This window comes from Scleropages formosus, chromosome 8 (genome assembly GCF_900964775.1).
Source record: "Scleropages formosus chromosome 8, fSclFor1.1, whole genome shotgun sequence".
Lineage (NCBI taxonomy): Eukaryota > Metazoa > Chordata > Actinopteri > Osteoglossiformes > Osteoglossidae > Scleropages > Scleropages formosus.
In genome coordinates this window covers 28,009,247-28,035,231 of record NC_041813.1, presented here as the reverse complement: position 1 = coordinate 28,035,231, position 25,985 = coordinate 28,009,247, and the positions used below count along the sequence as shown (strand labels likewise).

General features: G+C 51.1%; 1 protein-coding gene and 51 non-coding genes across 53 annotated transcripts in view; all 52 read right to left on the bottom strand.

The window, feature by feature from the left end:
- Positions 1–44: 44 nt before the first annotated feature.
- trnae-uuc (transfer RNA glutamic acid (anticodon UUC)) lies at positions 45–116 on the bottom strand. Its single transcript has one exon. It is a non-coding gene; the product is annotated as a tRNA-Glu (tRNA).
- A 162-nt stretch (positions 117–278) lies between these two features.
- Positions 279–351, bottom strand: trnar-acg (transfer RNA arginine (anticodon ACG)). Its single transcript has one exon. It is a non-coding gene; the product is annotated as a tRNA-Arg (tRNA).
- A 177-nt stretch (positions 352–528) lies between these two features.
- Positions 529–600, bottom strand: trnae-uuc (transfer RNA glutamic acid (anticodon UUC)). The gene has a single exon. It is a non-coding gene; the product is annotated as a tRNA-Glu (tRNA).
- A 162-nt stretch (positions 601–762) lies between these two features.
- Positions 763–835, bottom strand: trnar-acg (transfer RNA arginine (anticodon ACG)). Its single transcript has one exon. It is a non-coding gene; the product is annotated as a tRNA-Arg (tRNA).
- A 177-nt stretch (positions 836–1,012) lies between these two features.
- Positions 1,013–1,084, bottom strand: trnae-uuc (transfer RNA glutamic acid (anticodon UUC)). Its single transcript has one exon. It is a non-coding gene; the product is annotated as a tRNA-Glu (tRNA).
- Positions 1,085–1,246: 162 nt separating this feature from the next.
- trnar-acg (transfer RNA arginine (anticodon ACG)) lies at positions 1,247–1,319 on the bottom strand. The gene has a single exon. It is a non-coding gene; the product is annotated as a tRNA-Arg (tRNA).
- Positions 1,320–1,496: 177 nt separating this feature from the next.
- trnae-uuc (transfer RNA glutamic acid (anticodon UUC)) lies at positions 1,497–1,568 on the bottom strand. The gene has a single exon. It is a non-coding gene; the product is annotated as a tRNA-Glu (tRNA).
- A 162-nt stretch (positions 1,569–1,730) lies between these two features.
- Positions 1,731–1,803, bottom strand: trnar-acg (transfer RNA arginine (anticodon ACG)). The gene has a single exon. It is a non-coding gene; the product is annotated as a tRNA-Arg (tRNA).
- Positions 1,804–1,980: 177 nt separating this feature from the next.
- trnae-uuc (transfer RNA glutamic acid (anticodon UUC)) lies at positions 1,981–2,052 on the bottom strand. The gene has a single exon. It is a non-coding gene; the product is annotated as a tRNA-Glu (tRNA).
- Positions 2,053–2,214: 162 nt separating this feature from the next.
- Positions 2,215–2,287, bottom strand: trnar-acg (transfer RNA arginine (anticodon ACG)). Its single transcript has one exon. It is a non-coding gene; the product is annotated as a tRNA-Arg (tRNA).
- A 177-nt stretch (positions 2,288–2,464) lies between these two features.
- trnae-uuc (transfer RNA glutamic acid (anticodon UUC)) lies at positions 2,465–2,536 on the bottom strand. The gene has a single exon. It is a non-coding gene; the product is annotated as a tRNA-Glu (tRNA).
- Positions 2,537–2,698: 162 nt separating this feature from the next.
- Positions 2,699–2,771, bottom strand: trnar-acg (transfer RNA arginine (anticodon ACG)). The gene has a single exon. It is a non-coding gene; the product is annotated as a tRNA-Arg (tRNA).
- Positions 2,772–2,948: 177 nt separating this feature from the next.
- trnae-uuc (transfer RNA glutamic acid (anticodon UUC)) lies at positions 2,949–3,021 on the bottom strand. Its single transcript has one exon. It is a non-coding gene; the product is annotated as a tRNA-Glu (tRNA).
- Positions 3,022–3,183: 162 nt separating this feature from the next.
- On the bottom strand, positions 3,184–3,256 carry trnar-acg (transfer RNA arginine (anticodon ACG)). Its single transcript has one exon. It is a non-coding gene; the product is annotated as a tRNA-Arg (tRNA).
- Positions 3,257–3,433: 177 nt separating this feature from the next.
- trnae-uuc (transfer RNA glutamic acid (anticodon UUC)) lies at positions 3,434–3,505 on the bottom strand. Its single transcript has one exon. It is a non-coding gene; the product is annotated as a tRNA-Glu (tRNA).
- Positions 3,506–3,667: 162 nt separating this feature from the next.
- trnar-acg (transfer RNA arginine (anticodon ACG)) lies at positions 3,668–3,740 on the bottom strand. The gene has a single exon. It is a non-coding gene; the product is annotated as a tRNA-Arg (tRNA).
- Positions 3,741–3,917: 177 nt separating this feature from the next.
- trnae-uuc (transfer RNA glutamic acid (anticodon UUC)) lies at positions 3,918–3,989 on the bottom strand. Its single transcript has one exon. It is a non-coding gene; the product is annotated as a tRNA-Glu (tRNA).
- A 162-nt stretch (positions 3,990–4,151) lies between these two features.
- trnar-acg (transfer RNA arginine (anticodon ACG)) lies at positions 4,152–4,224 on the bottom strand. The gene has a single exon. It is a non-coding gene; the product is annotated as a tRNA-Arg (tRNA).
- Positions 4,225–4,401: 177 nt separating this feature from the next.
- Positions 4,402–4,473, bottom strand: trnae-uuc (transfer RNA glutamic acid (anticodon UUC)). The gene has a single exon. It is a non-coding gene; the product is annotated as a tRNA-Glu (tRNA).
- A 162-nt stretch (positions 4,474–4,635) lies between these two features.
- Positions 4,636–4,708, bottom strand: trnar-acg (transfer RNA arginine (anticodon ACG)). Its single transcript has one exon. It is a non-coding gene; the product is annotated as a tRNA-Arg (tRNA).
- A 177-nt stretch (positions 4,709–4,885) lies between these two features.
- Positions 4,886–4,957, bottom strand: trnae-uuc (transfer RNA glutamic acid (anticodon UUC)). The gene has a single exon. It is a non-coding gene; the product is annotated as a tRNA-Glu (tRNA).
- A 162-nt stretch (positions 4,958–5,119) lies between these two features.
- On the bottom strand, positions 5,120–5,192 carry trnar-acg (transfer RNA arginine (anticodon ACG)). Its single transcript has one exon. It is a non-coding gene; the product is annotated as a tRNA-Arg (tRNA).
- A 177-nt stretch (positions 5,193–5,369) lies between these two features.
- On the bottom strand, positions 5,370–5,441 carry trnae-uuc (transfer RNA glutamic acid (anticodon UUC)). The gene has a single exon. It is a non-coding gene; the product is annotated as a tRNA-Glu (tRNA).
- Positions 5,442–5,603: 162 nt separating this feature from the next.
- Positions 5,604–5,676, bottom strand: trnar-acg (transfer RNA arginine (anticodon ACG)). Its single transcript has one exon. It is a non-coding gene; the product is annotated as a tRNA-Arg (tRNA).
- Positions 5,677–5,853: 177 nt separating this feature from the next.
- trnae-uuc (transfer RNA glutamic acid (anticodon UUC)) lies at positions 5,854–5,925 on the bottom strand. Its single transcript has one exon. It is a non-coding gene; the product is annotated as a tRNA-Glu (tRNA).
- Positions 5,926–6,087: 162 nt separating this feature from the next.
- trnar-acg (transfer RNA arginine (anticodon ACG)) lies at positions 6,088–6,160 on the bottom strand. The gene has a single exon. It is a non-coding gene; the product is annotated as a tRNA-Arg (tRNA).
- Positions 6,161–6,337: 177 nt separating this feature from the next.
- trnae-uuc (transfer RNA glutamic acid (anticodon UUC)) lies at positions 6,338–6,409 on the bottom strand. The gene has a single exon. It is a non-coding gene; the product is annotated as a tRNA-Glu (tRNA).
- A 162-nt stretch (positions 6,410–6,571) lies between these two features.
- trnar-acg (transfer RNA arginine (anticodon ACG)) lies at positions 6,572–6,644 on the bottom strand. The gene has a single exon. It is a non-coding gene; the product is annotated as a tRNA-Arg (tRNA).
- Positions 6,645–6,821: 177 nt separating this feature from the next.
- On the bottom strand, positions 6,822–6,893 carry trnae-uuc (transfer RNA glutamic acid (anticodon UUC)). Its single transcript has one exon. It is a non-coding gene; the product is annotated as a tRNA-Glu (tRNA).
- Positions 6,894–7,055: 162 nt separating this feature from the next.
- trnar-acg (transfer RNA arginine (anticodon ACG)) lies at positions 7,056–7,128 on the bottom strand. Its single transcript has one exon. It is a non-coding gene; the product is annotated as a tRNA-Arg (tRNA).
- A 177-nt stretch (positions 7,129–7,305) lies between these two features.
- trnae-uuc (transfer RNA glutamic acid (anticodon UUC)) lies at positions 7,306–7,377 on the bottom strand. Its single transcript has one exon. It is a non-coding gene; the product is annotated as a tRNA-Glu (tRNA).
- A 162-nt stretch (positions 7,378–7,539) lies between these two features.
- trnar-acg (transfer RNA arginine (anticodon ACG)) lies at positions 7,540–7,612 on the bottom strand. Its single transcript has one exon. It is a non-coding gene; the product is annotated as a tRNA-Arg (tRNA).
- A 177-nt stretch (positions 7,613–7,789) lies between these two features.
- On the bottom strand, positions 7,790–7,861 carry trnae-uuc (transfer RNA glutamic acid (anticodon UUC)). The gene has a single exon. It is a non-coding gene; the product is annotated as a tRNA-Glu (tRNA).
- A 162-nt stretch (positions 7,862–8,023) lies between these two features.
- trnar-acg (transfer RNA arginine (anticodon ACG)) lies at positions 8,024–8,096 on the bottom strand. The gene has a single exon. It is a non-coding gene; the product is annotated as a tRNA-Arg (tRNA).
- A 177-nt stretch (positions 8,097–8,273) lies between these two features.
- On the bottom strand, positions 8,274–8,345 carry trnae-uuc (transfer RNA glutamic acid (anticodon UUC)). The gene has a single exon. It is a non-coding gene; the product is annotated as a tRNA-Glu (tRNA).
- A 162-nt stretch (positions 8,346–8,507) lies between these two features.
- Positions 8,508–8,580, bottom strand: trnar-acg (transfer RNA arginine (anticodon ACG)). The gene has a single exon. It is a non-coding gene; the product is annotated as a tRNA-Arg (tRNA).
- A 177-nt stretch (positions 8,581–8,757) lies between these two features.
- trnae-uuc (transfer RNA glutamic acid (anticodon UUC)) lies at positions 8,758–8,829 on the bottom strand. The gene has a single exon. It is a non-coding gene; the product is annotated as a tRNA-Glu (tRNA).
- Positions 8,830–8,991: 162 nt separating this feature from the next.
- trnar-acg (transfer RNA arginine (anticodon ACG)) lies at positions 8,992–9,064 on the bottom strand. The gene has a single exon. It is a non-coding gene; the product is annotated as a tRNA-Arg (tRNA).
- Positions 9,065–9,241: 177 nt separating this feature from the next.
- trnae-uuc (transfer RNA glutamic acid (anticodon UUC)) lies at positions 9,242–9,313 on the bottom strand. The gene has a single exon. It is a non-coding gene; the product is annotated as a tRNA-Glu (tRNA).
- Positions 9,314–9,475: 162 nt separating this feature from the next.
- On the bottom strand, positions 9,476–9,548 carry trnar-acg (transfer RNA arginine (anticodon ACG)). Its single transcript has one exon. It is a non-coding gene; the product is annotated as a tRNA-Arg (tRNA).
- A 177-nt stretch (positions 9,549–9,725) lies between these two features.
- trnae-uuc (transfer RNA glutamic acid (anticodon UUC)) lies at positions 9,726–9,797 on the bottom strand. The gene has a single exon. It is a non-coding gene; the product is annotated as a tRNA-Glu (tRNA).
- A 162-nt stretch (positions 9,798–9,959) lies between these two features.
- trnar-acg (transfer RNA arginine (anticodon ACG)) lies at positions 9,960–10,032 on the bottom strand. The gene has a single exon. It is a non-coding gene; the product is annotated as a tRNA-Arg (tRNA).
- Positions 10,033–10,209: 177 nt separating this feature from the next.
- Positions 10,210–10,282, bottom strand: trnae-uuc (transfer RNA glutamic acid (anticodon UUC)). The gene has a single exon. It is a non-coding gene; the product is annotated as a tRNA-Glu (tRNA).
- A 162-nt stretch (positions 10,283–10,444) lies between these two features.
- trnar-acg (transfer RNA arginine (anticodon ACG)) lies at positions 10,445–10,517 on the bottom strand. Its single transcript has one exon. It is a non-coding gene; the product is annotated as a tRNA-Arg (tRNA).
- A 177-nt stretch (positions 10,518–10,694) lies between these two features.
- trnae-uuc (transfer RNA glutamic acid (anticodon UUC)) lies at positions 10,695–10,766 on the bottom strand. The gene has a single exon. It is a non-coding gene; the product is annotated as a tRNA-Glu (tRNA).
- A 162-nt stretch (positions 10,767–10,928) lies between these two features.
- trnar-acg (transfer RNA arginine (anticodon ACG)) lies at positions 10,929–11,001 on the bottom strand. The gene has a single exon. It is a non-coding gene; the product is annotated as a tRNA-Arg (tRNA).
- A 177-nt stretch (positions 11,002–11,178) lies between these two features.
- Positions 11,179–11,250, bottom strand: trnae-uuc (transfer RNA glutamic acid (anticodon UUC)). Its single transcript has one exon. It is a non-coding gene; the product is annotated as a tRNA-Glu (tRNA).
- Positions 11,251–11,412: 162 nt separating this feature from the next.
- Positions 11,413–11,485, bottom strand: trnar-acg (transfer RNA arginine (anticodon ACG)). The gene has a single exon. It is a non-coding gene; the product is annotated as a tRNA-Arg (tRNA).
- A 177-nt stretch (positions 11,486–11,662) lies between these two features.
- On the bottom strand, positions 11,663–11,734 carry trnae-uuc (transfer RNA glutamic acid (anticodon UUC)). The gene has a single exon. It is a non-coding gene; the product is annotated as a tRNA-Glu (tRNA).
- Positions 11,735–11,897: 163 nt separating this feature from the next.
- Positions 11,898–11,970, bottom strand: trnar-acg (transfer RNA arginine (anticodon ACG)). Its single transcript has one exon. It is a non-coding gene; the product is annotated as a tRNA-Arg (tRNA).
- A 177-nt stretch (positions 11,971–12,147) lies between these two features.
- On the bottom strand, positions 12,148–12,219 carry trnae-uuc (transfer RNA glutamic acid (anticodon UUC)). Its single transcript has one exon. It is a non-coding gene; the product is annotated as a tRNA-Glu (tRNA).
- Positions 12,220–17,744: 5,525 nt separating this feature from the next.
- The window catches only part of LOC108937154 (thyroid hormone receptor alpha), a 48,714-nt gene continuing 40,473 nt past the window's right edge, over positions 17,745–25,985 (bottom strand). For both annotated transcript variants that reach the window (XM_018756939.2, XM_018756929.2), the window contains 4 exons: positions 24,282–24,487; positions 23,131–23,277; positions 22,573–22,831; positions 17,745–21,307 (listed from right to left, as the gene is read on the bottom strand). In XM_018756939.2, the coding sequence (XP_018612455.1) occupies positions 21,057–21,307; positions 22,573–22,831; positions 23,131–23,277; positions 24,282–24,487 (863 nt within the window). In that variant the 3' untranslated portion in view covers positions 17,745–21,056. The remainder of the gene's footprint in view (positions 21,308–22,572; positions 22,832–23,130; positions 23,278–24,281; positions 24,488–25,985) is intronic.

The window sequence follows — 25,985 nt, the reverse complement described above, 5'->3', positions numbered from 1 at the left end:
TCTCGGGGAGAGGTGGAGAAAGCCACGCGCTCGGCTACCGCACCTTCCCATACCGGGAGTCGAACCCGGGCCGCCTGGGTGAAAACCAGGAATCCTGGCCGCTAGACCATATGGGAGAAGCCAGGTGGTGCTCTTTCCTCCTTGCTCAAGGACAACTTGTTCTTTTCTTGTGGCAAAACATGAAGGAGACGACCGCCGGTCGACCACTAGAGGGCGCACGTTTCACCGGCGCGAAAAGGGAGCGCCCCAGCAACTCGGGTGGAGCCAGCGGAGAGGCCCGAGCCAGCCAGGAGTCGAACCTGGAATCTCCTGATCCGTAGTCAGACGCGTTACCCATTGCGCCACTGGCCCCTCCTGCCTTTGGGCTCCCTTCAAACTACAGGTTAGCTGCGCTGAACACTGCAAGAACAAAGGGACAAGGGGCCTACGCTTAAAAGGAACCCCACTGAAGCGGGCGGCTCTCCGATACGGAAAAGCCAAGCATTCTCGGGGAGAGGTGGAGAAAGCCACGCGCTCGGCTACCGCACCTTCCCATACCGGGAGTCGAACCCGGGCCGCCTGGGTGAAAACCAGGAATCCTCGCCGCTAGACCATATGGGAGAAGCCAGGTGGTGCTCTTTCCTCCTTGCTCAAGGACAACTTGTTCTTTTCTTGTGGCAAAACATGAAGGAGACGACCGCCGGTCGACCACTAGAGGGCGCACGTTTCACCGGCGCGAAAAGGGAGCGCCCCAGCAACTCGGGTGGAGCCAGCGGAGAGGCCCGAGCCAGCCAGGAGTCGAACCTGGAATCTCCTGATCCGTAGTCAGACGCGTTACCCATTGCGCCACTGGCCCCTCCTGCCTTTGGGCTCCCTTCAAACTACAGGTTAGCTGCGCTGAACACTGCAAGAACAAAGGGACAAGGGGCCTACGCTTAAAAGGAACCCCACTGAAGCGGGCGGCTCTCCGATACGGAAAAGCCAAGCATTCTCGGGGAGAGGTGGAGAAAGCCACGCGCTCGGCTACCGCACCTTCCCATACCGGGAGTCGAACCCGGGCCGCCTGGGTGAAAACCAGGAATCCTGGCCGCTAGACCATATGGGAGAAGCCAGGTGGTGCTCTTTCCTCCTTGCTCAAGGACAACTTGTTCTTTTCTTGTGGCAAAACATGAAGGAGACGACCGCCGGTCGACCACTAGAGGGCGCACGTTTCACCGGCGCGAAAAGGGAGCGCCCTAGCAACTCGGGTGGAGCCAGCGGAGAGGCCCGAGCCAGCCAGGAGTCGAACCTGGAATCTCCTGATCCGTAGTCAGACGCGTTATCCATTGCGCCACTGGCCCCTCCTGCCTTTGGGCTCCCTTCAGACTACAGGTTAGCTGCGCTGAACACTGCAAGAACAAAGGGACAAGGGGCCTACGCTTAAAAGGAACCCCACTGAAGCGGGCGGCTCTCCGATACGGAAAAGCCAAGCATTCTCGGGGAGAGGTGGAGAAAGCCACGCGCTCGGCTACCGCACCTTCCCATACCGGGAGTCGAACCCGGGCCGCCTGGGTGAAAACCAGGAATCCTCGCCGCTAGACCATATGGGAGAAGCCAGGTGGTGCTCTTTCCTCCTTGCTCAAGGACAACTTGTTCTTTTCTTGTGGCAAAACATGAAGGAGACGACCGCCGGTCGACCACTAGAGGGCGCACGTTTCACCGGCGTGAAAAGGGAGCGCCCCAGCAACTCGGGTGGAGCCAGCGGAGAGGCCCGAGCCAGCCAGGAGTCGAACCTGGAATCTCCTGATCCGTAGTCAGACGCGTTACCCATTGCGCCACTGGCCCCTCCTGCCTTTGGGCTCCCTTCAAACTACAGGTTAGCTGCGCTGAACACTGCAAGAACAAAGGGACAAGGGGCCTACGCTTAAAAGGAACCCCACTGAAGCGGGCGGCTCTCCGATACGGAAAAGCCAAGCATTCTCGGGGAGAGGTGGAGAAAGCCACGCGCTCGGCTACCGCACCTTCCCATACCGGGAGTCGAACCCGGGCCGCCTGGGTGAAAACCAGGAATCCTGGCCGCTAGACCATATGGGAGAAGCCAGGTGGTGCTCTTTCCTCCTTGCTCAAGGACAACTTGTTCTTTTCTTGTGGCAAAACATGAAGGAGACGACCGCCGGTCGACCACTAGAGGGCGCACGTTTCACCGGCGTGAAAAGGGAGCGCCCCAGCAACTCGGGTGGAGCCAGCGGAGAGGCCCGAGCCAGCCAGGAGTCGAACCTGGAATCTCCTGATCCGTAGTCAGACGCGTTACCCATTGCGCCACTGGCCCCTCCTGCCTTTGGGCTCCCTTCAAACTACAGGTTAGCTGCGCTGAACACTGCAAGAACAAAGGGACAAGGGGCCTACGCTTAAAAGGAACCCCACTGAAGCGGGCGGCTCTCCGATACGGAAAAGCCAAGCATTCTCGGGGAGAGGTGGAGAAAGCCACGCGCTCGGCTACCGCACCTTCCCATACCGGGAGTCGAACCCGGGCCGCCTGGGTGAAAACCAGGAATCCTGGCCGCTAGACCATATGGGAGAAGCCAGGTGGTGCTCTTTCCTCCTTGCTCAAGGACAACTTGTTCTTTTCTTGTGGCAAAACATGAAGGAGACGACCGCCGGTCGACCACTAGAGGGCGCACGTTTCACCGGCGCGAAAAGGGAGCGCCCCAGCAACTCGGGTGGAGCCAGCGGAGAGGCCCGAGCCAGCCAGGAGTCGAACCTGGAATCTCCTGATCCGTAGTCAGACGCGTTACCCATTGCGCCACTGGCCCCTCCTGCCTTTGGGCTCCCTTCAAACTACAGGTTAGCTGCGCTGAACACTGCAAGAACAAAGGGACAAGGGGCCTACGCTTAAAAGGAACCCCACTGAAGCGGGCGGCTCTCCGATACGGAAAAGCCAAGCATTCTCGGGGAGAGGTGGAGAAAGCCACGCGCTCGGCTACCGCACCTTCCCATACCGGGAGTCGAACCCGGGCCGCCTGGGTGAAAACCAGGAATCCTCGGCCGCTAGACCATATGGGAGAAGCCAGGTGGTGCTCTTTCCTCCTTGCTCAAGGACAACTTGTTCTTTTCTTGTGGCAAAACATGAAGGAGACGACCGCCGGTCGACCACTAGAGGGCGCACGTTTCACCGGCGTGAAAAGGGAGCGCCCCAGCAACTCGGGTGGAGCCAGCGGAGAGGCCCGAGCCAGCCAGGAGTCGAACCTGGAATCTCCTGATCCGTAGTCAGACGCGTTACCCATTGCGCCACTGGCCCCTCCTGCCTTTGGGCTCCCTTCAAACTACAGGTTAGCTGCGCTGAACACTGCAAGAACAAAGGGACAAGGGGCCTACGCTTAAAAGGAACCCCACTGAAGCGGGCGGCTCTCCGATACGGAAAAGCCAAGCATTCTCGGGGAGAGGTGGAGAAAGCCACGCGCTCGGCTACCGCACCTTCCCATACCGGGAGTCGAACCCGGGCCGCCTGGGTGAAAACCAGGAATCCTGGCCGCTAGACCATATGGGAGAAGCCAGGTGGTGCTCTTTCCTCCTTGCTCAAGGACAACTTGTTCTTTTCTTGTGGCAAAACATGAAGGAGACGACCGCCGGTCGACCACTAGAGGGCGCACGTTTCACCGGCGCGAAAAGGGAGCGCCCCAGCAACTCGGGTGGAGCCAGCGGAGAGGCCCGAGCCAGCCAGGAGTCGAACCTGGAATCTCCTGAGCCGTAGTCAGACGCGTTATCCATTGCGCCACTGGCCCCTCCTGCCTTTGGGCTCCCTTCAAACTACAGGTTAGCTGCGCTGAACACTGCAAGAACAAAGGGACAAGGGGCCTACGCTTAAAAGGAACCCCACTGAAGCGGGCGGCTCTCCGATACGGAAAAGCCAAGCATTCTCGGGGAGAGGTGGAGAAAGCCACGCGCTCGGCTACCGCACCTTCCCATACCGGGAGTCGAACCCGGGCCGCCTGGGTGAAAACCAGGAATCCTGGCCGCTAGACCATATGGGAGAAGCCAGGTGGTGCTCTTTCCTCCTTGCTCAAGGACAACTTGTTCTTTTCTTGTGGCAAAACATGAAGGAGACGACCGCCGGTCGACCACTAGAGGGCGCACGTTTCACCGGCGCGAAAAGGGAGCGCCCCAGCAACTCGGGTGGAGCCAGCGGAGAGGCCCGAGCCAGCCAGGAGTCGAACCTGGAATCTCCTGATCCGTAGTCAGACGCGTTACCCATTGCGCCACTGGCCCCTCCTGCCTTTGGGCTCCCTTCAAACTACAGGTTAGCTGCGCTGAACACTGCAAGAACAAAGGGACAAGGGGCCTACGCTTAAAAGGAACCCCACTGAAGCGGGCGGCTCTCCGATACGGAAAAGCCAAGCATTCTCGGGGAGAGGTGGAGAAAGCCACGCGCTCGGCTACCGCACCTTCCCATACCGGGAGTCGAACCCGGGCCGCCTGGGTGAAAACCAGGAATCCTCGCCGCTAGACCATATGGGAGAAGCCAGGTGGTGCTCTTTCCTCCTTGCTCAAGGACAACTTGTTCTTTTCTTGTGGCAAAACATGAAGGAGACGACCGCCGGTCGACCACTAGAGGGCGCACGTTTCACCGGCGCGAAAAGGGAGCGCCCCAGCAACTCGGGTGGAGCCAGCGGAGAGGCCCGAGCCAGCCAGGAGTCGAACCTGGAATCTCCTGATCCGTAGTCAGACGCGTTATCCATTGCGCCACTGGCCCCTCCTGCCTTTGGGCTCCCTTCAAACTACAGGTTAGCTGCGCTGAACACTGCAAGAACAAAGGGACAAGGGGCCTACGCTTAAAAGGAACCCCACTGAAGCGGGCGGCTCTCCGATACGGAAAAGCCAAGCATTCTCGGGGAGAGGTGGAGAAAGCCACGCGCTCGGCTACCGCACCTTCCCATACCGGGAGTCGAACCCGGGCCGCCTGGGTGAAAACCAGGAATCCTGGCCGCTAGACCATATGGGAGAAGCCAGGTGGTGCTCTTTCCTCCTTGCTCAAGGACAACTTGTTCTTTTCTTGTGGCAAAACATGAAGGAGACGACCGCCGGTCGACCACTAGAGGGCGCACGTTTCACCGGCGTGAAAAGGGAGCGCCCCAGCAACTCGGGTGGAGCCAGCGGAGAGGCCCGAGCCAGCCAGGAGTCGAACCTGGAATCTCCTGATCCGTAGTCAGACGCGTTATCCATTGCGCCACTGGCCCCTCCTGCCTTTGGGCTCCCTTCAAACTACAGGTTAGCTGCGCTGAACACTGCAAGAACAAAGGGACAAGGGGCCTACGCTTAAAAGGAACCCCACTGAAGCGGGCGGCTCTCCGATACGGAAAAGCCAAGCATTCTCGGGGAGAGGTGGAGAAAGCCACGCGCTCGGCTACCGCACCTTCCCATACCGGGAGTCGAACCCGGGCCGCCTGGGTGAAAACCAGGAATCCTCGCCGCTAGACCATATGGGAGAAGCCAGGTGGTGCTCTTTCCTCCTTGCTCAAGGACAACTTGTTCTTTTCTTGTGGCAAAACATGAAGGAGACGACCGCCGGTCGACCACTAGAGGGCGCACGTTTCACCGGCGCGAAAAGGGAGCGCCCCAGCAACTCGGGTGGAGCCAGCGGAGAGGCCCGAGCCAGCCAGGAGTCGAACCTGGAATCTCCTGATCCGTAGTCAGACGCGTTATCCATTGCGCCACTGGCCCCTCCTGCCTTTGGGCTCCCTTCAAACTACAGGTTAGCTGCGCTGAACACTGCAAGAACAAAGGGACAAGGGGCCTACGCTTAAAAGGAACCCCACTGAAGCGGGCGGCTCTCCGATACGGAAAAGCCAAGCATTCTCGGGGAGAGGTGGAGAAAGCCACGCGCTCGGCTACCGCACCTTCCCATACCGGGAGTCGAACCCGGGCCGCCTGGGTGAAAACCAGGAATCCTCGCCGCTAGACCATATGGGAGAAGCCAGGTGGTGCTCTTTCCTCCTTGCTCAAGGACAACTTGTTCTTTTCTTGTGGCAAAACATGAAGGAGACGACCGCCGGTCGACCACTAGAGGGCGCACGTTTCACCGGCGCGAAAAGGGAGCGCCCCAGCAACTCGGGTGGAGCCAGCGGAGAGGCCCGAGCCAGCCAGGAGTCGAACCTGGAATCTCCTGATCCGTAGTCAGACGCGTTATCCATTGCGCCACTGGCCCCTCCTGCCTTTGGGCTCCCTTCAAACTACAGGTTAGCTGCGCTGAACACTGCAAGAACAAAGGGACAAGGGGCCTACGCTTAAAAGGAACCCCACTGAAGCGGGCGGCTCTCCGATACGGAAAAGCCAAGCATTCTCGGGGAGAGGTGGAGAAAGCCACGCGCTCGGCTACCGCACCTTCCCATACCGGGAGTCGAACCCGGGCCGCCTGGGTGAAAACCAGGAATCCTCGCCGCTAGACCATATGGGAGAAGCCAGGTGGTGCTCTTTCCTCCTTGCTCAAGGACAACTTGTTCTTTTCTTGTGGCAAAACATGAAGGAGACGACCGCCGGTCGACCACTAGAGGGCGCACGTTTCACCGGCGTGAAAAGGGAGCGCCCCAGCAACTCGGGTGGAGCCAGCGGAGAGGCCCGAGCCAGCCAGGAGTCGAACCTGGAATCTCCTGATCCGTAGTCAGACGCGTTACCCATTGCGCCACTGGCCCCTCCTGCCTTTGGGCTCCCTTCAAACTACAGGTTAGCTGCGCTGAACACTGCAAGAACAAAGGGACAAGGGGCCTACGCTTAAAAGGAACCCCACTGAAGCGGGCGGCTCTCCGATACGGAAAAGCCAAGCATTCTCGGGGAGAGGTGGAGAAAGCCACGCGCTCGGCTACCGCACCTTCCCATACCGGGAGTCGAACCCGGGCCGCCTGGGTGAAAACCAGGAATCCTGGCCGCTAGACCATATGGGAGAAGCCAGGTGGTGCTCTTTCCTCCTTGCTCAAGGACAACTTGTTCTTTTCTTGTGGCAAAACATGAAGGAGACGACCGCCGGTCGACCACTAGAGGGCGCACGTTTCACCGGCGCGAAAAGGGAGCGCCCCAGCAACTCGGGTGGAGCCAGCGGAGAGGCCCGAGCCAGCCAGGAGTCGAACCTGGAATCTCCTGATCCGTAGTCAGACGCGTTACCCATTGCGCCACTGGCCCCTCCTGCCTTTGGGCTCCCTTCAAACTACAGGTTAGCTGCGCTGAACACTGCAAGAACAAAGGGACAAGGGGCCTACGCTTAAAAGGAACCCCACTGAAGCGGGCGGCTCTCCGATACGGAAAAGCCAAGCATTCTCGGGGAGAGGTGGAGAAAGCCACGCGCTCGGCTACCGCACCTTCCCATACCGGGAGTCGAACCCGGGCCGCCTGGGTGAAAACCAGGAATCCTCGCCGCTAGACCATATGGGAGAAGCCAGGTGGTGCTCTTTCCTCCTTGCTCAAGGACAACTTGTTCTTTTCTTGTGGCAAAACATGAAGGAGACGACCGCCGGTCGACCACTAGAGGGCGCACGTTTCACCGGCGCGAAAAGGGAGCGCCCCAGCAACTCGGGTGGAGCCAGCGGAGAGGCCCGAGCCAGCCAGGAGTCGAACCTGGAATCTCCTGATCCGTAGTCAGACGCGTTACCCATTGCGCCACTGGCCCCTCCTGCCTTTGGGCTCCCTTCAAACTACAGGTTAGCTGCGCTGAACACTGCAAGAACAAAGGGACAAGGGGCCTACGCTTAAAAGGAACCCCACTGAAGCGGGCGGCTCTCCGATACGGAAAAGCCAAGCATTCTCGGGGAGAGGTGGAGAAAGCCACGCGCTCGGCTACCGCACCTTCCCATACCGGGAGTCGAACCCGGGCCGCCTGGGTGAAAACCAGGAATCCTCGCCGCTAGACCATATGGGAGAAGCCAGGTGGTGCTCTTTCCTCCTTGCTCAAGGACAACTTGTTCTTTTCTTGTGGCAAAACATGAAGGAGACGACCGCCGGTCGACCACTAGAGGGCGCACGTTTCACCGGCGCGAAAAGGGAGCGCCCCAGCAACTCGGGTGGAGCCAGCGGAGAGGCCCGAGCCAGCCAGGAGTCGAACCTGGAATCTCCTGATCCGTAGTCAGACGCGTTATCCATTGCGCCACTGGCCCCTCCTGCCTTTGGGCTCCCTTCAAACTACAGGTTAGCTGCGCTGAACACTGCAAGAACAAAGGGACAAGGGGCCTACGCTTAAAAGGAACCCCACTGAAGCGGGCGGCTCTCCGATACGGAAAAGCCAAGCATTCTCGGGGAGAGGTGGAGAAAGCCACGCGCTCGGCTACCGCACCTTCCCATACCGGGAGTCGAACCCGGGCCGCCTGGGTGAAAACCAGGAATCCTCGCCGCTAGACCATATGGGAGAAGCCAGGTGGTGCTCTTTCCTCCTTGCTCAAGGACAACTTGTTCTTTTCTTGTGGCAAAACATGAAGGAGACGACCGCCGGTCGACCACTAGAGGGCGCACGTTTCACCGGCGCGAAAAGGGAGCGCCCCAGCAACTCGGGTGGAGCCAGCGGAGAGGCCCGAGCCAGCCAGGAGTCGAACCTGGAATCTCCTGATCCGTAGTCAGACGCGTTATCCATTGCGCCACTGGCCCCTCCTGCCTTTGGGCTCCCTTCAAACTACAGGTTAGCTGCGCTGAACACTGCAAGAACAAAGGGACAAGGGGCCTACGCTTAAAAGGAACCCCACTGAAGCGGGCGGCTCTCCGATACGGAAAAGCCAAGCATTCTCGGGGAGAGGTGGAGAAAGCCACGCGCTCGGCTACCGCACCTTCCCATACCGGGAGTCGAACCCGGGCCGCCTGGGTGAAAACCAGGAATCCTCGCCGCTAGACCATATGGGAGAAGCCAGGTGGTGCTCTTTCCTCCTTGCTCAAGGACAACTTGTTCTTTTCTTGTGGCAAAACATGAAGGAGACGACCGCCGGTCGACCACTAGAGGGCGCACGTTTCACCGGCGCGAAAAGGGAGCGCCCCAGCAACTCGGGTGGAGCCAGCGGAGAGGCCCGAGCCAGCCAGGAGTCGAACCTGGAATCTCCTGATCCGTAGTCAGACGCGTTATCCATTGCGCCACTGGCCCCTCCTGCCTTTGGGCTCCCTTCAAACTACAGGTTAGCTGCGCTGAACACTGCAAGAACAAAGGGACAAGGGGCCTACGCTTAAAAGGAACCCCACTGAAGCGGGCGGCTCTCCGATACGGAAAAGCCAAGCATTCTCGGGGAGAGGTGGAGAAAGCCACGCGCTCGGCTACCGCACCTTCCCATACCGGGAGTCGAACCCGGGCCGCCTGGGTGAAAACCAGGAATCCTCGCCGCTAGACCATATGGGAGAAGCCAGGTGGTGCTCTTTCCTCCTTGCTCAAGGACAACTTGTTCTTTTCTTGTGGCAAAACATGAAGGAGACGACCGCCGGTCGACCACTAGAGGGCGCACGTTTCACCGGCGCGAAAAGGGAGCGCCCCAGCAACTCGGGTGGAGCCAGCGGAGAGGCCCGAGCCAGCCAGGAGTCGAACCTGGAATCTCCTGATCCGTAGTCAGACGCGTTATCCATTGCGCCACTGGCCCCTCCTGCCTTTGGGCTCCCTTCAAACTACAGGTTAGCTGCGCTGAACACTGCAAGAACAAAGGGACAAGGGGCCTACGCTTAAAAGGAACCCCACTGAAGCGGGCGGCTCTCCGATACGGAAAAGCCAAGCATTCTCGGGGAGAGGTGGAGAAAGCCACGCGCTCGGCTACCGCACCTTCCCATACCGGGAGTCGAACCCGGGCCGCCTGGGTGAAAACCAGGAATCCTCGCCGCTAGACCATATGGGAGAAGCCAGGTGGTGCTCTTTCCTCCTTGCTCAAGGACAACTTGTTCTTTTCTTGTGGCAAAACATGAAGGAGACGACCGCCGGTCGACCACTAGAGGGCGCACGTTTCACCGGCGCGAAAAGGGAGCGCCCCAGCAACTCGGGTGGAGCCAGCGGAGAGGCCCGAGCCAGCCAGGAGTCGAACCTGGAATCTCCTGATCCGTAGTCAGACGCGTTATCCATTGCGCCACTGGCCCCTCCTGCCTTTGGGCTCCCTTCAAACTACAGGTTAGCTGCGCTGAACACTGCAAGAACAAAGGGACAAGGGGCCTACGCTTAAAAGGAACCCCACTGAAGCGGGCGGCTCTCCGATACGGAAAAGCCAAGCATTCTCGGGGAGAGGTGGAGAAAGCCACGCGCTCGGCTACCGCACCTTCCCATACCGGGAGTCGAACCCGGGCCGCCTGGGTGAAAACCAGGAATCCTCGGCCGCTAGACCATATGGGAGAAGCCAGGTGGTGCTCTTTCCTCCTTGCTCAAGGACAACTTGTTCTTTTCTTGTGGCAAAACATGAAGGAGACGACCGCCGGTCGACCACTAGAGGGCGCACGTTTCACCGGCGCGAAAAGGGAGCGCCCCAGCAACTCGGGTGGAGCCAGCGGAGAGGCCCGAGCCAGCCAGGAGTCGAACCTGGAATCTCCTGAGCCGTAGTCAGACGCGTTATCCATTGCGCCACTGGCCCCTCCTGCCTTTGGGCTCCCTTCAAACTACAGGTTAGCTGCGCTGAACACTGCAAGAACAAAGGGACAAGGGGCCTACGCTTAAAAGGAACCCCACTGAAGCGGGCGGCTCTCCGATACGGAAAAGCCAAGCATTCTCGGGGAGAGGTGGAGAAAGCCACGCGCTCGGCTACCGCACCTTCCCATACCGGGAGTCGAACCCGGGCCGCCTGGGTGAAAACCAGGAATCCTCGCCGCTAGACCATATGGGAGAAGCCAGGTGGTGCTCTTTCCTCCTTGCTCAAGGACAACTTGTTCTTTTCTTGTGGCAAAACATGAAGGAGACGACCGCCGGTCGACCACTAGAGGGCGCACGTTTCACCGGCGCGAAAAGGGAGCGCCCCAGCAACTCGGGTGGAGCCAGCGGAGAGGCCCGAGCCAGCCAGGAGTCGAACCTGGAATCTCCTGATCCGTAGTCAGACGCGTTATCCATTGCGCCACTGGCCCCTCCTGCCTTTGGGCTCCCTTCAAACTACAGGTTAGCTGCGCTGAACACTGCAAGAACAAAGGGACAAGGGGCCTACGCTTAAAAGGAACCCCACTGAAGCGGGCGGCTCTCCGATACGGAAAAGCCAAGCATTCTCGGGGAGAGGTGGAGAAAGCCACGCGCTCGGCTACCGCACCTTCCCATACCGGGAGTCGAACCCGGGCCGCCTGGGTGAAAACCAGGAATCCTCGCCGCTAGACCATATGGGAGAAGCTAGGTGGTGCTCTTTCCTCCTTGCTCAAGGACAACTTGTTCTTTTCTTGTGGCAAAACATGAAGGAGACGACCGCCGGTCGACCACTAGAGGGCGCACGTTTCACCGGCGCGAAAAGGGAGCGCCCCAGCAACTCGGGTGGAGCCAGCGGAGAGGCCCGAGCCAGCCAGGAGTCGAACCTGGAATCTCCTGATCCGTAGTCAGATGCGTTATCCATTGCGCCACTGGCCCCTCCTGCCTTTGGGCTCCCTTCAAACTACAGGTTAGCTGCGCTGAACACTGCAAGAACAAAGGGACAAGGGGCCTACGCTTAAAAGGAACCCCACTGAAGCGGGCGGCTCTCCGATACGGAAAAGCCAAGCATTCTCGGGGAGAGGTGGAGAAAGCCACGCGCTCGGCTACCGCACCTTCCCATACCGGGAGTCGAACCCGGGCCGCCTGGGTGAAAACCAGGAATCCTCGCCGCTAGACCATATGGGAGAAGCCTAGGTGGTGCTCTTTCCTCCTTGCTCAAGGACAACTTGTTCTTTTCTTGTGGCAAAACATGAAGGAGACGACCGCCGGTCGACCACTAGAGGGCGCACGTTTCACCGGCGCGAAAAGGGAGCGCCCCAGCAACTCGGGTGGAGCCAGCGGAGAGGCCCGAGCCAGCCAGGAGTCGAACCTGGAATCTCCTGATCCGTAGTCAGACGCGTTATCCATTGCGCCACTGGCCCCTCCTGCCTTTGGGCTCCCTTCAAACTACAGGTTAGCTGCGCTGAACACTGCAAGAACAAAGGGACAAGGGGCCTACGCTTAAAAGGAACCCCACTGAAGCGGGCGGCTCTCCGATACGGAAAAGCCAAGCATTCTCGGGGAGAGGTGGAGAAAGCCACGCGCTCGGCTACCGCACCTTCCCATACCGGGAGTCGAACCCGGGCCGCCTGGGTGAAAACCAGGAATCCTCGCCGCTAGACCATATGGGAGAAGCCAGGTGGTGCTCTTTCCTCCTTGCTCAAGGACAACTTGTTCTTTTCTTGTGGCAAAACATGAAGGAGACGACCGCCGGTCGACCACTAGAGGGCGCACGTTTCACCGGCGCGAAAAGGGAGCGCCCTAGCAACTCGGGTGGAGCCAGCGGAGAGGCCCGAGCCAGCAGGAGTCGAATCTGGAATCTCCTGATCCGTAGTCAGACGCGTTATCCATTGCGCCACTGGCCCCTCCTGCCTTTGGGCTCCCTTCAAACTACAGGTTAGCTGCGCTGAACACTGCAAGAACAAAGGGACAAGGGGCCTACGCTTAGGCAGCTGTTTAAAAGGGCTCCCACTGTATTAGGCAACAGTAAGAACGCGTCGCACATCGGTTGTTTTAGTGGAAACTTTTCTGAAATTGCAATTAAATTAAAATTAAAGGACACCTCTGTTTTTTTCTGGTGCTTTCAATATGCAGGATTGGTCAGCCCCTTTGTTTTAAATCAATATTTTGTATATTTACTGCTGTATGGTTCACATTTTCGTTTGTCTTACTTCATTTTTTTGTTTTTATATCTTTAGTTCTGGATTTTTGTGTTCAGTTTTGTTACATATCTGCCAGAAGGTGGCGCACTGTGATATCTTCAGTACGCCGAAATTTATGTCTGCAGACGAAGTGGAATTCGAGGTGGAGAGACGATTTTAAAAGAAGAAATTATTAATTCATTTTTCAATGTTCTGCAGACCCATTTCTTGTTTTTTTGTTTGTTTTTTAAATTCACCTAATAATTTCACATTTTTAAGGTTTTATACCATATTTATGTTAGAAGACATTTAGGAAGTCCTTTTTTAGAAGTGACATTTACAACTACAAAGAGGATTTATACTTAATGTATTTTCTCCTTTCATTTACTTTTCCAGCAGCCTTTGTAGTTCGGTGATTTTATTCTTAGAGGGCTTACATGTTCCGGGCATCTGAATTGGATCCGAATGTGGCATGTGAACCTTTTTTACGGAGGCTTTGCGTGTTGTTATTTAGTGTTATTTAGAGATATGTAAAATTTTCATGTGACACTAATTACTCAGACAGCAGAATTACTCAGTGTTATTCAGTTCCATTTCATGAGGTACATAACACAAAATATGAAGTCTTGGGGTAACATAAAAACAACAGTGCCTTTGTATGTTTTGCTTTCCTATAAAATAGAGAAATGTGATCCCCCCTCGTTCTGCATAATTTCAGTCACCCTGAACCAATCATAGAGTTACTTTCTGTTGCTCATATGCACACATTCCATCTCTGACTGTTTTTCATCGTTCAGAGTGTAGCCCTTAGAAGAGCAAACCTGTTTGTTTCTTGTGTACTGAATTTTCTTTTTGCATCTCTCTCCAGGGTTGAAGTTGTTAACAGATTGGCTTCACTTGCACTGGGTGGAGTTGCCCCTTTCTCTTACCGATTCCATACTACTTAAAACGTCCTCCTTTATGAAGCCCCCGTCCCCTCTTAATCTAAGCACTGTCCAGTCCTCTGCCACCTCCTCTGAAACAGAGTCCTTCTCATAATCCACGCCTTCACAAGCCCCACCACTGCTCTTATTTCCCCACTGGAGAAACACAGTGTTCAACACGTGTGTTTTGATTCGGAGGTTTGAAGATGTGGCTTAGCTGAGGGCCCCGTTTCCCTCTTTTGTCCTCACCTAACCCTGAACAGTGGAATCAAGGACACAGCAGGGGGAGGGACGGGACTCGTTACATAACGGATTTTCACGTGTGTTGCTCCGATAGGCTGAGTGAGTCTTTGCGCTCGTGTGAATGTTTGCAGGCCGTGTGAGAATGAATGCCTCTGTATGTGCACAGATGCATGTATAAGTCAGTTTGTACATTTCCAGCAGCAATGTGGTATATGTTGATTACCATGGGAATTTATAGTGGTCCCGTGAGCATCCAAGACACAAAGATTCTTTGTAATTCCCCTTAGAATCGAGCCTTAGAGCAGCCACATGACTTGGCCTCAGGTTGTACCGTTGTGTTTCCTCAGCATGCTGATACATAGACATGTGTGTCCATCTTTCAGGCTATTTTAAGCACGGCGGAATAATATTCATCCATCTGCTGGACAGTTAGTGCTAAAGATATGACTGGCAAAGTGGAGAGCAGGGAAGGCATGATCATAATCAAAGATTATGTGCACATGGAACGTTTTGCTGAGACATTTACAAAAGTACACCGGATCTCCGTGTACTTTTAATTGTATTTTCTATCTAAAATTTCTGTCTGTGGTGTAGCAAAAACAGTTTTCCCATGAGAAACCTTTGGCAGTGTAACACATTCAAGCAGAGGAGCAGTGTTAATTTAACTCAATTCCACGGTATTTACCGCTCTTTTCTAGTATTTGTGACTGCTGTTGATCAAAGGCAAATTTACAAACAATTAAATTAGTTAGTGTTTGTAAGGTAACAAGGCAGTGCATTTGATTTCAGTATTATATTAGTGTTCAAAATGTGTCCTTGCAAGTCCAGCGCATAAACAGCACATATTCGAACACCTTTGTCTCTGGCTTTAAAACTCAGTGTGATGTAGTTAAATTTGATAAGTTGCGCATGTTCTTCGGTCTTCATTTAATGTGTGTTAATTCACTTGTCTCCAGAGTCTTCTTCCACTGTGCAGTTATTTGCAATGTCACAGCTTTAAAAAAAAAAAGCAATGAAAAATAGGGCTGGTTGTGAATACTTCCGTATGCAAAGAGTCATTGTCAAGCAAAGGAATACTATTAGTACAGATGATCTACAACCGGTTCATCTGTACTAGTGCATCAAACCTCATATGGCTACGGTGTGATGTGGACAAAGTTTCAAAACATGAACAAACCCCAAATAAACAAACAGATCTTAACATCTACAAGAGGGATAATCAAAGACAAGCACTTTGGGTCGACGATCCTGACAGATTTCCACTGAACTTATGGCCTCATGCTGGGCAGAAACAATACCAGCTGGGACAGCCGCAATGGCACAATGTCAAGTGCTTAAGGAAGCAAAGTTAAAACTGTGGCTTTTGTATATCCATCAGTCACGCTTCCAGTCCGAATTTTTGAAAAATGTGGATTTTCCTTCCAATACAAAGATGGATTTAGCTGGGGGGGACATATCACAGCAGCACCTTTTAAGGCTCCATACAGCAGATCTTGAGATGTTTTCATACATATAGTCATAGAGAAGCTCCACTGGTTCCTGCTGTAAAATAATGGGCTTCAACTGATTTCGGTTCAGTGTAAACTTAACAGAGTTCATTTTGGAACATCGATCTGTTACCAGTGGTGCGCTACGGATGTCATCTAAGGTGTTCAGAAATAAGTTTGTCTGTTTTTGTGACTGCCAAGCACTACTGACATTTCCGTAGTGACAATAAGAATATTGTTTGCATGACTGACGACTGACTGACGACAGTAATTAATTGAAAATACTGAACATGTGGCAGGTGTTCGCCAAGCTTGGCATTTAGACTGCAAACTTTTCATCAACAGTCCAGGTGACATCATCAGTGCTCAGTGTGTCTAATGCAGGTTTGAATGTCAGTCTTCATATTGGGTCTGGAAGCTGGAAATTTCCTAAGCTTCAATTCGACTGGCTGATTTGAGATGACCCTGAGCGTTGGAACACGTACATGTAGTCCCGCTTGTTTTTTTCCCCCCCATTTTCAACAAAACTAGCATTTGAGAAATAGTTCTTCTTCAATGAAGGACAAATTGGAAGTTACCATACCCTGCTATTATCCGTCATCTAACTCTTGTCTGCTGACTTGACTGTTGTTGATGTAGTCACACGCTTCTGCCTCATAAAAAACAAAATATCTGCACATTTGTTGCTAAATGCTGGAAACTGAACTCACGGCCCACTGCTACTAGCAATTATGAGCTATCAGTTGCAACTTTTAACTGAATTTCCCTGCAGCGATTTAAAGACCTATCCTTTTCTATCCTGAAACGCATAAACAGTACAAAATTAATTTTTCACACAAACGTGCAATGTAAATAACGCAAGCATGAGTGAGTGAGCGGGCATTCAGGTGTCTCGTGATGGAACTGCATGCCATCCAGGGTGTATCCTGCCTCACGCACTATGCTTCTGGGATCGGCTCCAGATCGCCATGACCCTGCTGTGGTGGAAGGACGGACAATCAAAACATCCAGTTTGCGCTTGCATTAAAATTGGCTGCATCCTAATGCATTTCACGCAGGTCACATTCTGTCTGCAGGTAACAACATAATAATATATGACCACTATTTTCACGTCAGTCTCCTTCGTATAAATATTAATTACAACATCTATTCGAACATTCAGCCATTATTTGGACCCTACTGCTCTTCGTCCAGTTCTGCATCACACTCTTTTTCTTTCAAAGCATTCTCATTATGACAGAGTGGGTCCGACCTACCGACCTGTAACAAAAAATTGAGGCTATTCAACGTTCATCCGAACGCCGCTCAACTGCACAAAGAGTCCAGCCTGTGTCAGCGTTCCGTTTGTAAAGCGAGCCTGGAAAAATGCTGCCTATGTACTAGAAAGTACTAGAAAGCAGATTTGTGTTCCATTTGCTGGCCTGGGAGTCACAGATTGTATTACACCGATGCCATTTGCACTCCTCAGAATGCCAGCCTGAATTACCCACAACCCCTGAATTCTCCACATTACAGGGTGCATTCTAAACAACCGTACTCTTCACTGCGCCTCACAAGATTCTCGAGGTTGGAACCCGAGGAGCCACGTGTGCCAGCTTCCGTGGTGCCTGCGCTCACACGCGAGCCCCGACCCTCGTGTGCATTTGCAGGAACACATATCCCTTCACTTTGCTTACGCCCTCTGAAACAAGGAAAAAAGGAACAAGATCAAGTACCTGTTTTTGGAACAAGTTTTTAAAAAAAAAAAAAAAAAAAAAATTGATTTCATTACATACCGAAAAAAATCATGAATTTCACATTTAGTTTGAAATTGAATCCTCTGAGCAGATGTAAATATGCAGTACACTGAATGTGTTCCCGCTCTCTCTCTCACAAACACACACACACACACACACACACACACACACACACACACACACACACACACACACACACACACACAATTTTTCCTCAGCTCTCCCACATACCTACAGGTGTGTGGCTTTCCTGACCCAAGCCAAAACAAAGGTTATCGCGGAGGCAGCACATGCAGCTTGTCACATGCGGTTTAAATGTCCCTCTAGATCTGACATTTAGTCCCTCATTCTCCAAACTCCGTGCTGTTTTCAGCCGTTGTCCTCGGCACACGTGATGTCTCTTACCATTTCAGAGACGCAGACGTGTAGGTACTGGATTCCTCTCTTCCTCACCCTCACTGAGCATCTTTGGTATTCCCGCTGCACATGCGACGGACGGTCATTTCACAAGGAAAGGATGCACACTAAGAAGTTAAACCTCACCGGGTGCTTTCAGATGAATACAATGACATGCATATGAGTTGCACACAGGCCCACGCACATAAATACGAAGCGTTTTTCCGTGCATCATATTTACTATTTAAAGTAAAACAGCCGACAGCATGACCGACAAGTCTCAAACAGCATGTAAGCCCTCAGCATAAATATACTTTTAAACTTTATTTCATGTATCTGCCTTTACATCCTTAGTTATGGCCAAAACAAAACACAAACAAACACATAAATGAGATAAAACAACACGTTTTGTATCTGGCAGATGGGCAATACTTAATGTATGGTGTGTACTGCTGATTTGATGCTCTGTGCTGCCTGGTCATATGACCCAAAGGGACATTTGGTTTCTGGGCTCCGTCTGCAGCCCAGTCCGCTCATCTACATTCAAAACCGAACCGTTACACAAAAAAATAACCTCTTCAGGCTTCCTGGTGCTATGCACCCTGGGACAGAACTGCTTGGAGATCGAAGGATGGCAGGATCTTCTCAACGAGGCGCTGCGCCGGTTTCAGAACACTGTCCGCTGCTTCGTTCCCACAATCCCTTGCAACGGGAGGCAATAGAGCAGCATCGTGCCAATTCAAATGGGGATGTACCGTTGCGGTTCTAAAATAACGAGTTTCCCAAACCTAAAGAGGTTTTTTTTCTAATGTAATCGGCACAAATGCATGCGTAGACATGCCCGTTTACTCATTTCTAGGAAACGTTTTGCTCGCACGTTGCACATGCCTGCATAACCCTTCCGCATAATTCTTTGTCCAACATTTCTGAGCTACATGTTGTGTGAGGTATAAGCAGATTGTGTTTCAGTACTTGTTTCAGCTTGTCACTGTTATTTTTGCAATTTCAGTTCTTCCTTGAGGTTATATTTCTGTTTACAAGGGTTGCAAATTCCTTCTGACATAAAGAACAGGACAAAAAAAAAAAAAAAAACAGCTGGCTTATCAATACAAAGCAGGGTGTGAGGTAAATAAAGTCACGTTCGAGTCTAGGTTACACTCCACGCATGACCAAAAGTGACAATTTCTGTGTTAACACAGAGCAGACAAGAATTAGAGATTAAAAACACAGAGAACATGAGGAAAAAAAAAAAGTCTCCAAGTGCAGATCATTGTTCTTAAGTTTTAGAATAATTTAAAAAATTTGTGTACAAGGGTTTTAAATTCATCTTTTTAAGGAAAAGCAGCAGCTGTAGCTGTAAATGTCACACAGGAACAGCCTGGTTATGAAACTGGGGAGGAAAAAAAAAAAACTCCTTTTTACTCTGTAGGTTCACATATTTCATTTACCATACAGAGATTTCAGACACACACATTTCTGGTGTTTTCTTCCTCCTCCGCAAATATGAGAGGCAAAGGCAAGGAAGCTATGGCAGACCATGACACATTCATCCTTCAAGGAGAGAGTACAGTGATACTTTGATAGGAGGAACAACAGAAGTGCTTTCGGTTTCGTTCGAATTGGGGTCGCGGGCAAAGACTCATCCCGTTTTGCCCTCATTCGCGCTTGTAAACTTTCAAAAACTGCTGCTGTCTGTTTTCCCCACCCCCTTCTCGTTTGTGTGTAAAGGTGGGAAACTTCCTTTTGTCCATAATTTTGCTTGCCTTAACCAAATTAAATTTGGCCAACCAAATTTTTAATGGACTACTATTTCTGAGTGACAAAATAGAGGGATGTTTTTATTCCTCCTTTTGACAAAGGTCATCCTAAGTGCAATCGGTGTCTTGGGTACTGGAGCCTACATGGCGTTTATGGGTTGTAAGTTTTGACAACATGCCTGGGATTCCCAAGAGGATGCTGGGTTTCATTTTTCTCCAAGAAGGCTCTGTGACATAGACATGGGTTGATCCGTCACACAGTTAAGAGAGGAAGTGGATGTTTTCTGCAAATGGTCCACGTGGTACGAACGACCGAGCCTGGCGAAGCTGCGATGGTAGCAGAATACCTTGCCTTTCAGCCACAGTCCATCAGCCGACCACGTCTTCCCCGTAAACGGCTGATCGATGAACGCTGTGTGGAGCTGTCAGTTTTCCTCAAGAACATCCCACTGGTTTGCAGTTTTACGAGTTTCAACATTTTGGTTGGAGGCTGTACGTCGTGAGGGAAGCAGAATGCTGGGTAACTTGACTAACACCCAAGGTCACCCATCCGAAAGAAAAGAGCTCGATAGGCTAGCCTAAAAACCAAAAGGATCATAACAGTAAATGGTGGCCCCTCATGTTTCAGTGGTTTTAAAACCACTGTCTGTGTAAACTAGCGGTTCAACAAAGAGTAAAACTTTGTGCCAGGACTGAGTATACTACTGTTTGTTAGTGAATATGTAAATGTGGTTTATGAGCAGCTGCCCTGAGGTGAGGTAGAACCTATCAGTACAGAGGCAGGGCTCGAACCTCAGCTATTGGGGCCCTCGCTGGGGTAGTGACCCCCGTGGCGCTGGCCCTGAGCAAGTCGGAGCGCTTGTGGAGCCTGCCTTAACGAGGATCTGCTCTGGGCTTCGTGCCAGTAGGCCACGGCCCCAGAACTTTGGCCTGTACAGTAAATGCAGGTTTGATTCCTAGAGGTTTGTATGGTGTGGATGTGGTCTGAGAGCAAGAGGGTGGGAGAACGACCCGTAGTTTTGGCCACACAGCCACCCACTTGAGAACAAAACGTTACGAGACAACAATGTGAACCAATGTGGCTTTTCACCAAATTCTAAAAACAGCGTGTGCAAGCGTGGAGGGATCGATGTTATGGACGTGATCCCAGGACCTTCCAAAAAGGTGACATTCTAAGTGCTGTGAATACTGAAGTTTGCTTGAACGATGCAACGTCCTGGAAAGTGCAGTGCGCCAGGCCAACACATCTCGAAGGAAAAACTACTGCTACTGACTTTGGAGGGGGGATGAAGAACGGTGACGTGTACCACAAACACCCCAGAAGTCAATAGTTTTCATAAGTATGACCAGTAAAGACATCTAGACAAGTAGACGGCCTGGGAGCGATAACACGACTTCTTCTCGAGAGTGCCACGTCAAGATTCTCTGAACAGCTTTTCACAAAATTCTGCTGCGTGCGTTTGCCTGTGCACTTCCCAGAACAATCACTTCCGCTACGGAGCCGGATCGGTCTGGAATACTGCAACTGGTAGAACTGGATGCAACGGCAGCAGCGTTGCAAAGAGGGCCACCTTGTGTCTGTGTGTAGTGAAATGCGCATTGGTATCGGTGCCTGTACTATGATTAGGTACCCGAATTCAATGACATAAGGGCCACCCTTGAAAACCAACGGCAAGAAAAGAAAGTCCAAACAACAGTAAAGCCTTTTCACTTCTGCTGGTATCTTTGCTGTCTTAAGTTCGGAGAGGCTGTCCGCCTTGTCCCTTTCCACCCTCCAGTCAGGCTTCAGACCTCCTGGTCTTCAAACACCTCCAGAAAGAGCGGAGGGAACAGTTCGGTGGGACACTCCACTTTCATGTGCAGAAAACGGCTGGCGTGGCAGGCTCCGATCATTCGTAGGTCCGTAACCTTCATCAGCAGCTTTGGCCAGAAGTGTGGAATGTTGTGCTTGCGGTGATTAATGTAGTGTTCGAACGCAAGCAGGTACGTCTCCTGGCACTTCTCGATTTTCTCCACAGAGGTGAGACCCGTGCGGTCTAAAGGAGAGACAAATTCAAAGTGATTTTCACGCCCTCTTTATTGTCTCAGTACTATTTGTTGTCACAGGAGATCCTCACTCCAGTGTCTAACTACATTCCTTATATTGATGCAAACTGCACCGCAACTCTTGTCCAACTATTGCATAAAAATTACAATTCCACCTCCCAACAGAGAGATGTGTTTATGACTGAGATGTAATAGCTGCAAACATCTCATTTATGGAACAAGTCTACGAACTTTGATTAATATGATAGACATACATCAGAATACCAGCTGAAAAGGGGAAAACATTAGGTTTACCATAATCAAAATTTTAAACGTAATACATCACTCTGATGAATGTTAGAAATGTGTAGTATTCTGACATGCACACATGATTTAAAAAAAAACAAATTTATACACCGGTAAAGTGTAAGGCCTACATTTTCGCAGTCGTACGAGGTTTACAATACTGTGACCTGAATTTCTGTGGTTAAGGGTTACGGTTAGAGGTGGCAATAACAAGTACATAAGATAAATCTGTTCAGGACTTGGGTAGTGTAGTGGTTAAGGACACAAATGTAACCCGAAGGATGCTGGTTCGAGTCCTAGGAGGGGCCTCGCTGAAGTACCCTTGAAAAAAGACACCCTTGAGCAATGCCTCCAATGAAATATCAAAGCTGCATGAATCAATGAAATTGCAAGTCTCTCGATAAACGTGTCGAACAAGAACTACAATTACAAATGGGTATAATTACAACCATTCTGTCACAGGAGTTCAGTGCTATTTAGTTGTTTATTATTTAACCTCCCATTTGTACTGGACTCCTTAGACTGAAGCTTTCTGCTTTTATCAAAGGTTATGCAGCCAAATGCTTGGACGGCTGCCTCCTTTAAAACGAATCATGCTTGTTTGTAAGCGATAAAATGTTTTTCATTAAGTGACTCATGTAAATCAAACAACCAAATACTGTATTATGTTTGTATGGAACAAACACAATGGTTTGGGTTGTATTTTACTGGTGTATACAATGTGGCCAATTTAAAAAAAAAAGGAAAAAAAAAAAAAAAAAAAAACATGCAACGCAAAACCAATCCTTTACAAACATCCGCCTACAATGGATGTTGCAAGCAGCGTGTATCTGGTCTCAGTTCGAGTGGCTCCGCTGCGACACGCACCGGCTGCTACCTACTTGCCAGGCAATCATTTCGATCGGCATTTCATAATCTAACACCCCTGAAAAGCCTCAACTCCGCAACGCTATTTTATTTATCCACTCACCTGAGCTCATGAGCAGCACGGCCTGGAGCAGCGCCACCTCCGAGTCATCCAGGTTGAACTGCGCCAGGCTCTTGCCCAGGTCGAAGATGGCGTCGGAAACCACACCAAGACCACCGTTCTTTAGCTGCTCTCGCTTGACGGCCATCTCCCCGCTCAAGGTGAGCGTCTCGCTCTCAGGGTCGTAGCGCACAGCGGCACGCAAGGACATGATCTCCATGCAGCATCCCTTCAGCAAGATGATCTGGTCCTCGCAAGGCAGCTGTAAATGCCAGCAGTATGACTGAGTACAAACACAAACCCAGTAAATATTTCACTTCTTCAAAATATCTTCTACATGAGCGACGCCCTTTTACTTAAATCATGCCGACAGATACCGTATTCTCTTGTCCTGACGTGCACTTTTCCGGGGAATTGTACCCTGGCACCGACATAATGTAGGCAGACCTCACAGATGATCGTTGTAACCTAACCGGGAGGCCTTTTCAAGTGTTCACCGTTTGCAGGACCGCATAAGCGTTCATTAAAAAGACATTTTTAAAATATCGTTTCAAAACTCACCTCAGAGAACATGGGCAGTTTTTTGGCAAAGTCTACGACACGGGTTATGGCAGGCGTGATGATCTTGGTGAACTCGCTGAAGGCCTCCAGGTCTACTTTGTCTCCGTCCGAGGTGGGCGCCACAGGGGACTGTCCAATGTCTTCGGGCTGCGGAGAGGCGCACAAAAGGGGGACGTCACTGCAGGTACCTAACCTTGTTGAACGCGAACCCAACTACTTTAGCTCTGGTAGGATACTCAGGAGGAGGACTTGGTGATGTGAAGAGAAAAAACGATCAACCGGCGGAACAGCGGATGAAGAAGGAGCCTAATTATTATTCACTCTGTTGCGCACGAAGAAATGAGCCAGCAAAACACCTGTAAAAGTAGCACGCGGAGTCTGAAATGCAAACAGAAGAGGAGTGTCTGCAAGGCTTGTCTGGTGCAGACACGACCGAGTCGGATAGTTCCGATGACTGGAACCACAGAAACAAACAAGAGGGCGATGAAAGCGAGCCACTGTCCGGAGACACGTCACGTCGTTCTACCGCGCGTGTTTGTCCGAGTGTTTCGCCAGGCTCCGCTTGCATTACGCGTGGGCAGAATTTATATCCCGACTGAAGACAAATCATAAGACTGGACAAAATAAACAACTCATGATGTCTTCTCACCCCCATGATATTTATCTAATTGAGACATTTTTTTTTAAAAGAGCCAATTTCGGCATTTTAACCCTAAGGCCAGTGTCTGTAACACTGCTACAGACTTTCTCCCTCGTACAGCAAGCATCGCTCCCAAAGCCTTTAAAGCAGCGCAGTAACTGCAGTTACCATGCCTGGTCGCTTAATGATCTGAAGCTTAACGTACCTTTTCCAAGAAACTCAAAGGGCTGTCTGTCGAACTGATAACTTCACTGGGGAAGCTTCAAATGTACGCGTACGCTTACTAAAATAAGTAAAAATTGTCTGCTACTGATGGCTTTCAAAGGATGTAGCTAAACATTTGGAAACATATGGGCTCATTATTCATAACGCAAAGGTGACACCATCGCAGGACAGTGAAGCGACTTCATCATTTTTCAACCACCTTTCAGACAAAGTCGATTACAACGTAAGGACAAGTGCGGTAACTATGACGTTTCTACAGCGACGTATCCGGACACCTCAAACATACCAAGAACTTGCGCTTCTGCTTCCAGTGGGAGCCCTGGGCATTGGTGTGACGGTGAGCTTCCGTCACGATACGGATGAGCTCCCACTCGGATTGGGTCGGCTCCGGCCGGGTCTGCATGGTCTTCACCATCTCCTCCTTTCTCCGCCGCTCCCGGTTCTCCTCAATAAGACGCCGCTTGGCCACTCGCTTGTCATCGTCCAGCACCACTAAGACAAAGATAAATATTTAGAAATGTAAAGAAATATTCATAAAAAAAAAAAAAACCTCAGACATTTCCTAATTAACGACTGCTCCTCACAAAATATACCAAACCGCTAAGTCTCTCTTCATGGTGTTCTGATAAGAGTCTCATATGAATGAAAATCCTGCAGCTCATCGCTACAGCGAGTCATCTCGTTTATGGGGTACCGCGCACAACTTTCTTACCGTTTAACATTAAGTCAAAAGACCTGACGAAAGAGGACAGTTTCCATTTACATTTACCCTTTCACACACATCTCATCAAGCTCCCTTACAGTGTTAGCTTTGTAAACTAGGCAGCTTGCTATTATTCACACATTTGTACAACTGGCTTATATTTTACCGCAGCAATTCAGGGTAAGTACCTCAACAAGGGTACTACAGCAGGAGTGGGGGCTCGAACCCTTGACTGCAAAGTGACGGTCCACTATGTCACCTGTTGCCCATGTGGAATGTGGATATAATCACAAGCTTTACTCTATGAGAAAGGATAATGAGTATTGAATTTATGCGTGTAAAGTGTTTCAACTATATTTACATTTATTTACACGTATTCATTTAGCAGACGCTTTTCTCCGAAGCGACGTACATCTCACAGAAAATACAACGTGTTCATTACATCAGCAGAAAGAGAGACATAGATGCTGACGTGTGATTCTTAAGTATAGTTAGTTTGTTTCCAACATATGAACCAACGTTCATCACACGAGTGGCTGGATAAAACTTTATCAGAACATCCAGGATTCCTGATCACTTTCCCAGTAATATATGTCTTTTTTCGGAGATACATATAAACATTTACGTGCATTACAGGAGCAGCTGCGCAAAGGCTTGTCCGGGCACCATCAGAGTTATAGAGCATGAACATTTACATGTTACGTGAATTTAAGAGCTCGTGGGCAAAGTGAGTCTGGAAGAGGTGAGTTTTAAGACATTCAATATGTCCCACAACCTGATTCCATTAACTGTAGACATGAAAAAAATGAAACAATCTGTCCAGACTTAGGGCAGCGTACTAATGTGATGGAGACAGAACGGCCAAAGAGACAACGATTAGTACAAAAGACATGTCCAGCGAAGCCGAAAACAAAACTTAAGTAATTAAATACTTTAAAACGAAGACAAATTATACCCAAACTAGCAGCTTCTCTGCCACGTGAACAAAAAAACCTGGAAACGGATCTTTCACCGTCTTTTCAAAAACGGTGCAGAATTCTTTGCTACGGTCTTGAGCGAAGACCCAACGGGGTTTATTATTAACCTTTACAATGACTTGCCATTCATACGGCAGGGTATTCTTACTCGATCTGTTCGGGACACATAGCTTGATCAAAGGTACCACAGCAGGAGTGGGATTAGACTCTACCACCTTTGGACCGCACTATTCTTAACCACTACCACACCTGCTCACCTGGGTTTCTCCGTAAGTGCCACACTGAGCACCATTTTCACACGTGTCAAAAA